This window comes from Gekko japonicus, unplaced genomic scaffold (assembly GCF_001447785.1).
Source record: "Gekko japonicus isolate JY-2015 unplaced genomic scaffold, Gekko_japonicus_V1.1 scaffold100, whole genome shotgun sequence".
NCBI lineage: Eukaryota > Metazoa > Chordata > Lepidosauria > Squamata > Gekkonidae > Gekko > Gekko japonicus.
In genome coordinates, this window is record NW_015167060.1 from 1983325 (window position 1) to 1992870 (window position 9546).

Here is a 9546-nt window from a genome sequence, read left to right on the forward strand (position 1 = left end):
TGGGCGGGGGAAAAACAGGCGTGCGATAAGGGGGGGGGATCCGGCCTCGGCGAGCAGTGATGAGCTGCCGCCGCCATTCCCTCCAGCCCTGGCTAGTTGGACGGGGTGTGTGTGTTCTGAGGTGGGATTTAGGGGACACGGCCAATGGAAGCTGGGGAAGCTTCTGATGGACAGGTCAAGCGTCGAAACACTGTTGGTGCGCATTTTGTCTCCGCTGCGTGACTCTGCCTCTTACTCAATTATATATAAGGGAGAGATATTCAGGAAATACATGATATTTTATACATGGACTGACATCACCAAGAAAACAATATTCAAAAAGCATAACTGGTTACAAAAGACAGTGGTAATTTGAGTAATAAGCCTTTGATTTGTCAGATGTAAAGAAACATATATCTACGTCAATCTAAGTAAAACCTAAGTGTTTACTTAACCTAACCTAAATGATAATGGGCAAGGATTCTTCATATCCTAAACAAAAGTATTCATTACTGATACGAGACTAAAATCTTCTCTGACCCAGACATTGCAAGGTTTTGCTCTTAAGAACTACAGAATCATGAACTTTGTACCTATTATGTTGTCTGTTAACAATATCAGACCTACAAGAGGAAAGCCTTCTATAGAACAGGCCTTTCTAACATTCTAATAAAATATTACTTAAAGAGAAATCCATAAAAACCAGATAAATATGAATAATCAAAGAAAGGGGGGGAAATCTTTATAGTCCCATCTCTACTACATATTATTGGGGTATGGGATAAAAGGTGCCTCTGAGGAAATGAAGGGTTCAGGTGACCTTCTGCGGGATGGCTGGGGTTATACTGCCTCTGGTTACAGAGGGCTAAAGATGCTCCCACTGGCCTCTTGCCAGGAGGGCAAGCCCCTCCACTCAGATAAATGGGCATGCTGAAGGGCTAGGTTAACTGGGTTTCTACTTTCAGAATTTGATGGGGGTGGACAAAAAATGCACTCCAGAGATCCACGTACTTCTGACCCTCCTGAAGGTACCCTGTCATTCCCAAGAATCCCACTTCACGATATGAAAGCACACACGTTATGGATATACATTCTAACATAAAAACCTTTCTCCTCCTTTGGCTGTAAATGGGTATAGAAATAAAATCCTGACCATATGAAAACCAAGTCTCTGTATATCAGCAGGCCCATGCATACAGAACCACCTTCCTCTTGAAAAGGTCAGTATCTTTTAACTCTTGACTTCTATTAGGTCACATGGGTATGGATATCTTTTATCAATACTGTCTTCAGATTGCTGTGGGCCCATGAGCAGAACTGAGTCAGAGGACAGGCAGCTGATGTTCCTTCTCCTCACAGCCACTGTCACCCACACATCTACTCACACTTCTGGAAAGTGCAGGTAAGCAACAATGAGGGAAAAATCAGGAAAATGGCCTTGTTAGTGCTAGACAGTGGTAGACCATCTGCGGGTGTGAGACCAGCAACTGCTTAACAATCTTGGCCTCTGATGCTGGCCTTTTGTTTTGTGGTGCTGGATGAACTGAGAATCTTACATTTTTAGGAGAGCATCTTGAGACTGCTCACTTGCACCAGGTAGTCATTCTTTTTTCTTAGCAATAAGACAGAAATCAACGATACAGCCAGAATGAGTGAACTGGTGGCACTCTCTTCCCATACAACACTAGTCCATGCTTGTTTGATGCACACAACCTGTTTCAATCCCTTACATCCTATGCAATCAAATTCCGCCACAGAAACAACTTGCCACTAGCATACGTGAGGATCAGGTCATGTTAACAGAGCGGTAAACTGAAGATAACGGTCTCTTCTCCACCTGTGGTGGAATGTTATGCTATAAGCCCAAATACTCAAATGAGGTTGGCCACCACAGTGGGCAGTCTTCAGACACAAGCATTAGTGGCCACAGACTTCGAACAAACATAAATGCAGCAACTGCATGTGAACATGTTGGTGCGGCTGCAAATGGGGGTGGGAGTAAGAGATAAGCACTGTGTTATGCACAGAGACAGCTCCCCCTGTGGGCAGCAGCAATGAGGTGTCTGCTCTTCAGAGATGCAGCAGCACAGCACAGATAGCTGGAAATCTTCTGCACCTGCCTCAGGAACCAGCGCACTGAGCGGCAACACAGCATGCCTGTGCAGTACAGCACCACACTGTCGGAAGCAGGGCTACCAAATGTACTGATGTAGAACCTGAAGGAGCTGCAGTTCATGACAGCACTGCCCTAGGTCCGAAAAGGGCCCTGGAGCTTGGTGCTGCGACAGTCTGGCTTGACTATAACCCCTGATTCTGGGAAGGAGCAAGGGAACTGCCTTGCTGAACAAAATGGGTCCCATTCAGCACAAGTGCCGCAGTTGCCTGTTCCTTTTGTGGATTATATTTTGTTCACTTTGACTGAACTCAAAGCACAATTAGATGGAGAAGGTTACCAGCTTACCTTTCTAGGCGCTCAGACACCAGGTATGTCTGGTTGGCATCCATGATGAATGTCAGTTGATTAATAAGGTCATCAGGTTGGATGAGTCCTTCTAGCCTTCCCACTACAGTCATTCTGCGATCTTTCAACATGATCATTGCCAGGAATGGGTAGGTGTTCTCACGCAGAGCCTGAGACACTAGATAAACACAACCTGTAATCACTACTACTGGCAGTCTTAGGACACAAAGGCACTTATGAAGACACACGGCTGCCTTAAATCCTTTGTTCTTCTAGACAAAGGTTTCAAAAGGCAGCTGTCTGAAAGGGGCCTCTTCCAATTCTGCTACCTGTGATTCTTTTAACTATCCAAGCCTGTGATCTTCTGCATAAAAATCATGTGCTACAATCCCTCCCCAACTTCAGGCTTTTATAGCCAGTACTTATGATGAAGAGGGATTTGTCCTGTATGAGATCCATTCCAATGGTAAATTTGTATTAGAGATCTGGTACTGAAGATTTCTTCAGTGTTAATGGCATTAAAAGCACCCCTCCCCCAGGAAACTGGTGTATTTAAGGATCAGCCGTACTAGACAAGAGAGTTGACAAGAGAGAAGACAAGTTCCAGACTTAAGGAGAACTTTTAAGGTGATGGCTATAATAGTTTTCAGAACTGAGTAGCTAAAATCATAAGTAGATTTTTCACACTGACAAGTGTGAGTTCTCTCAGGACACTAGGAGATTAAAATGATCTGACTATGGACAGAACAAAGTCTGAGTCCTGTGGCACCTTTAAGACCAACAAAGTTTTATTCTTTATACCTGTGGGCAGGTAATTGGAATTCAGCAGACTCCCACCCACAGACCACAGCAGGTTCCTGATTCAGGGGGACCTCCTGATGGCACCTGGGTTTTGGCCACCCTACGACACAGAGTATTGAGCCTTGATAGGCCACTGCCCTAATCTAATGTGGCTTTCCTTATGTTCTTATCAACACAGTCCTCGAGAGCAGCAAGAATAAGACTTTTAGCAAGGCAAAAGGTGCCATCAGTGCTAATTTTTAGGTGCTTATTCAGTCACTTGAAATATTATCTAAGATTTCTAGACTGCCTTGGTGCTGTTTACTCATCTAATAAAAAGAAACAGAATTTTAAAAAACCCATGAAAAACAGCTGCCAGAAGAGGCTATTTTGACAGCCTGATTCTAAATATTCCCTTCGAGCATGCCCCATAATTACAGTAAAAAAAACCAACCTCCCCAGCAAATATACATAAAACTGCAGTCTAAAGCTGCAATCCTATACACAATTACCTGGGACTAACCTACCGAACAGGTTATTAAAATGCAAGTTACATCAGCAAGGCAGAATTGGGTAAGATAACATTACCTCTGTATCCTTCAGGCTTATTTGTGGAACAAGCCCAGAAAAGCATCCTGGAATTTATAAGAGCGATCGCTTCAGGTGCACACAGAGTGTTGCTGTAGGGAGTGAATAAGAGATAAATACTTGAAGCCACATCTAGAACCCACATAAATCTCAATTTATTAAGAAAATTCTCAACTAACCTACCGACAGAATTCATCAGTATCTTGGTGGTCATCTCCATGAAGGTAAACCAGCAGGAAGCGCAGCTCCCTTTTTGCATCATTCAGTGCCTTGAGAGAAAGTAGAAATAAATTTAGAGGTCGTTTGGCAATGTGCCCAAAGGATAACTGTCAGTCAACAAGATACTATTTTGCTTCCGTCAAACAGTCCATGATGCGGATCACGTAAAAAAACTGTGCCAAGAGTTTCTCCACATCATCATGCATAGCTGACACCCCCCCCCCCCAAATGATTCCAACATACTTCCCATACCACAGAGTCAGTAATACCAACCTGGCTGTATGTTCCCTGGTAGAAAACAGGATGTATCCTTCCGTATTTTTCTTCAAACATATGAATAAACGAAACAATGTCACCCACAGGGTCAGTGACCCGACTACGAGGATCAGGGCGTATGAAACGCAAAGCAAACCTAGGAAAATGTAAAGAAGTTGAAGCATCAGCTTCCCAAGTATCCAGACCCTCAAGAACAGTCGTAGGCTGACCACTCTTGGCTGCTCTATTTTTCTTTTTAGAAGCAGAACCCCATTGTCTACTAACACATGTTAAATTTATAAAGCAGGTGTACTATCACTATAATCTGTGTTAAGAAGCCCTGAGTATGCACACATGCTTAAGAACATTAAGAGTGGCTTGCCAGATCAGAACTAAAGTGCCCTTATAACAGCATTCACTTCAAGAGTTTCAGCAACTAGCAAGAAAAGGCAGGCTATCAAAAATTGGCCATTTGTCCACCAATGGACCAGTACCTGCCTTATCTAGCTAATGCTGGTGAAGTTCAGAAAGAAGGAGTAACTCTAGCACATACATATAATAAACTTACCTAAATATGTCAAGTAATGTGTAATATGTAAATCGGAATGGAAGCATTATCAAATAGTAACCCCATCCTAATAAGCCCTGAAACAAAGAGAGAGTTAGGTGTTTATCAGTGTATTTCTTTTAAATACAATCTTACCTGTCTTATCTCTTAGCATGTGTATGGGGGGGGAGGGGAAATCACAGCACAAATTTGGAAGCCACCAGCTTGAGGTTTAACCTCACACAAGTCATTCATGAGTTGTGGTGGTTCTTCCCTCCCTTATTTTATCCTAAAAATTCTTTGAAGGAGACAAACTGAGAAAATGTGATAGCCAAAGTAATCAGGTAAACTTCAAGGCCGAGCAAGGATTTAATCCCAGGTCTCCCCAGTTGTAGTCTAACACACTAACCACTACAAAATAATGTTTTTTTGAGAAGAATATATTTAAAAAATTATCTTCTTTACTGTGAAGGTCATTTGGGAAATATTAAAAACAATTAACCAAAATTTGGCTTAAGTATCATCTACTTTCTATATTCTTAGCATACAGAACACCAACACTACACATACTAACTAAGGACTACTTCACACAGGACTTCCACTAAAAGATAAGTGTTTATTTTGCTGAAGTGCACAGTTTGGGGCAACTATTTTATTTTTACAGTAGCATTTTTAGCAACCCGCTTTATAATATTTTTTTATTTTGACTGGCTGCAAGTGGATTTCAGAATACTAATATCTTAAATAAAGAACAAAAATGAAACACGCCAGTTGGGGAAGGAATAAGGGAAGTTTAAACAGGAATAATTGTCAATAGAAAAAAGAATTTAAAAAATTCAAGTTGAACCAAGGTGACAAAACACAGATGTTCCAAGATCCAGGCATCATTTGCAGGAAAATATTTCCCTTTCCTGTAGTTGTGTTATTTCATAGTACTGTTAAAAAGAACATCCCTAATTAAGAGAAATGCAGTGATGAAATAACTTGCCCTTGGTTGTGGTCTTGAAACAACATAGCTGTAAATCCTGTGGTCAGCAGTGTTGACTTGAAGTGGTCGGGAAGGGGGTGGATTGAAGACACTCGGGACACCCTCTTGTTCATTCAGTCTGTCCTGAACAGCTGCCTATAAAGGGAGGATCACTAAAGGTTACTAAAAGTACTGCATTATTATTGAAGAAAAGCAGGTTGCTTACCAGTAAGTGGTGATCTTCGAGTGGTCATCTGTGCATTCACACCAATGGGATCTAGTGCGCACGCGCTGAATCGATCGGTGCTGTAGCAAGCTCTTTTAACGGATTTTCGTGCCCAGTCCCTTGGGCATGCGCAGGAACCCCACCACGCATGCCCAGAGGGGTGGGCGCGGACATCCCGCCAGTTCCTACAAACTGCCGCAAATCAACCCCTATTCAAAAATGTAGAAGCTGACAGCAGCGGGGAAGGATGGCGGGTGATGTGAATGCACAGATGGCCACTCGAAGATCACCAGTTACTGGTAAGCAACCTGCTTATCTTCGTCGTGGTCTCTGTGCTTCAACACCCATGGGAGATTAGCGAGCAGTAGCCCACCTGGAGGAGGGTGCTGGCAGGTCTTTTACTGCATAGCCGAAGACAGAATGTGACGTCCCATGTTGTTACTGATGTTGGTACGGACGTCTAGGGCATTGTGCCTGATGAAGGTGTTAGGCGTGGCCCACGTAGTGGCTTTGCAAATGTCTTGCAGTGGTACTCCCTGGAGGAAGGCAGTGGAAGTCGCGACAGCCCTGATAGAATGAGACCTGATAGGGCCAGGTAATGGCTGTTTGGCGAGTAGGTAACATAGATGGATTAGACCTACAATCCACTTTGACAGGCGCTGGGCCATGATGCGAGTGCCCAGGCGTAGTGAAGCGTACGAGATGAATAGTTGTGATTCTCGTCTAGTTGGGCGCGTTCTGGTGAGATAGAACAGGAGAGCCCACTCAACGTCCAAGGTGTGGAGTAGTTTGTCTTCCGCTGATGTTGGATTTGGGAAGAAGTCAGGGAGGAAGACCTCCACCTGCAGGTGGAACTCTGACACCACCTTCGGCAGGAAGGAGATGTCCGGGACGAGGCAGACTCCATCTGGCAGAAAGGACAGATAAGGTGTATCGTGTCGGAAAGCCAATATTTCTCCCACTCGCTTGGCCGAGGTAACAGCAATTTAAAAAGCCATTTTCCACGCTAGGAGTTTGAGTTCGCATGTTGCAAGTTGTTTGAAGGGCTTCCTCGTGAGCTGGCGTAGAACTAGAGGAAGGTCCCGTGGAGCGACTGGAGCTTTGACAGAAGGGTAAAGGTGAAGCAAACCTTTTTTTAAAAGTTTGGAAATTGGATGTGCAAATGAAGTATATCCGTCAACTGGAACATGAAAAGCCGACAGAGCGGCTAAGTAAACTCTTAACGAAGAGTGGGTAAGTCCCGAGTCAGCTAAGGAGAGAAGGAAACGGAAAACTCTTTTGAGGCCAGCTGAGGTGGCTCGAGGGGCGTCATCACCCAGAAAAGAACAGAATCTTCTCCATTTATAGTCGTAGGACTTCCGAGTAGTAGGCTTCCTGGAATTTAAAAGGACATTCACTACACGTAAGGAGAAGCCTGCGATGGTATCTGCCATGCCGTCAGTTTCAGCTGTGCTATGTTGTGATGTAGGATGGAGGAGTCTGAGAGAAGGAGTAGGTCCAGGGCCGGGGGGAACTGATGGTATATCCCCTGCGATAGCTCGAGGACCGTTGAAAACCAAGGTTGTCTTGGCCACCATGATGTTATTAGGATACAGTCCACGTTGTCCTTGAGTATTCTGCGGACCACTCTCAGAAGCAGAGGTAAGGGGGGAAACAGGTAAAGATGTGTCGAGGACCAAGGATAAAGGAGGCCGTCTCCCAGAGATTGCGGGTCGTTGCCTCCTTGACTGCAGAACAGAGGACACTTTTTGTTGTTCCTTGTGGCAAAAATGTAAACTTGGGGAGCTCCTCGCCTGTGGAAGAGTGGGAGGAGGTATGTTGGGTTCATCCCCCACTCGTGAAGGCTGAGTCCTGCTCAACTTAGATGGTCTGCCTCCACGTTCATGCGTCCCAGGATGTAAGTGGCCACGAGGAATACGCCGTTGGTGATGCAAAACTCCCACAAATTGATTGCCAGGATGCAGAGGCGTAGAGAGACAGTGCCCCCTGTCTGTTGATGTAGGATACCGCTGTGGTGTTGTCCGTTAGGACCGCGACACATTTTCCCTTGATTAAGGGGGAGGAAACTGGTTACAGCGTATTGTATGGCCAGGAGTTCGAGGACGTTTATGTGACGGTTCCTCATATGTGTGTTCCATTTGTCTCCAACAGAAAGGCCAATGGAGTGTGCACCCCACCCCGTCAGGGAAGCATCGGTCGTGATGGTGACCTCTGGTGACAGAGGGTGGATGGGCGCTCCCTGAAGGATATTCGAAGGGACAGTCCACCAAAGTAAAGAGTCCTGTATGCTGGGAGGAGTGGATAGGACGACAGTGTGTGCGTTCTTCGACAGGTCGTACTTGCGAATGAACCATAGTTGTAAGGGACGCATTTTGAGTCTTGCAAAAACGAGAACTGATGTAGTTGCAGCCATAAGACCAAGCAGCCTCTGGATTTGGAAGGCGGTGATGGAGGGTTGGGTACGAACGATGATGGCTAGGGAAATGATGTCTGCGGCCCTGTCTGGAGGTAGGTAAGCCATGCATGTGTTTGAGTCCAGGATAGCACCAATATATTGTATTTGCTGGACAGGACACAGGTGAGACTTTTGTTGATTGACCTTTAGAAGAAGAAGAAGAAGAAGAGAAGAGATTGGATTTATACCCCGCCCTTCACTACCCAAAGGTGTCTCAGAGCGGCTTACAAACTCCTTTCCCTTCCCCTCCCCACAACAGACACCCTGTGAGGTAGGTGGGGCTGAGAGAACACAAACTGCTCTTTCAGGAACAGCTGTGCCAGAGCTTGTGACTGACCCAAGGTCACATCAGCAGGTGCAAGTGGAGGAGTGGGGAATCAATAGGCCCAGGTTGTCCAGTAGTGACAGAGTTTCTGTTACGTTCGAGACCAGAGCATGTTTTGTGAAGGAGCCACCAGAAGCCAATCCATGTATGGGTAGATGGACACCCCTCGGAGTCATAGGAAAGCTGCAACCACAATCATAGTCTTTGTGAAAACTCTCGGGGCACTGGAAAGGCCGAATGGAAGTGCCGTATCTAATATGGGTCGAACGCCTCCGTCTCTCTTCGGGACTGAAGTATCGGGAGTAAAATCCCGTCCCTTGGAGGTGTGGTGGTACACTTTCGATGACTCCCTTCTGCAGAAGGATGGACATCTCCTCGAGGAGAGGTGGGGAAAGGGGCGTGGAGACGACGATCGGAGTGCTGGGGTTCTGATGGAACTGAATTTTGTAACCCCGGGTCAAGATGGACAGGACCCACTCGTCTGAGGTGATGAGACGCCAGGCATGGATAAAAGGAAAGAGACGGGTATGAGCTGACTCGGTGACAGGAAAGTCAAAAACCCTGCTTGGAGGGCTTGGGCTGTTTGGTGCGGGAAGCTTGTTGTCCGGAACCGAACTTTGGCTTTTGGTAGGCAGGTTTGTGGCCTCCCGAAGACATTCTCAGTCTCCATCTTGTGTCCGGAGACTGATGAGTTGGGGTACGTCTCTGCCTGGACCTCGACCAAGTGCGGGGACGGTATTGTTG

At 45.6% G+C, this 9546-nt stretch overlaps 1 protein-coding gene across 1 annotated transcript in view; it reads right to left on the reverse strand.

Moving 5' to 3' along the window:
- Positions 1–9546, reverse strand: part of FAF2 (Fas associated factor family member 2) — an 18966-nt gene that overhangs the window by 5357 nt on the left and 4063 nt on the right. The window contains exons 3-8 of the mRNA XM_015412508.1: positions 5818–5952; positions 4851–4927; positions 4301–4439; positions 3992–4077; positions 3809–3900; positions 2441–2618 (exon numbers count right to left, since the gene is read on the reverse strand). Of these exons, the coding sequence (XP_015267994.1) occupies positions 2441–2618; positions 3809–3900; positions 3992–4077; positions 4301–4439; positions 4851–4927; positions 5818–5952 (707 nt within the window). The remainder of the gene's footprint in view (positions 1–2440; positions 2619–3808; positions 3901–3991; positions 4078–4300; positions 4440–4850; positions 4928–5817; positions 5953–9546) is intronic.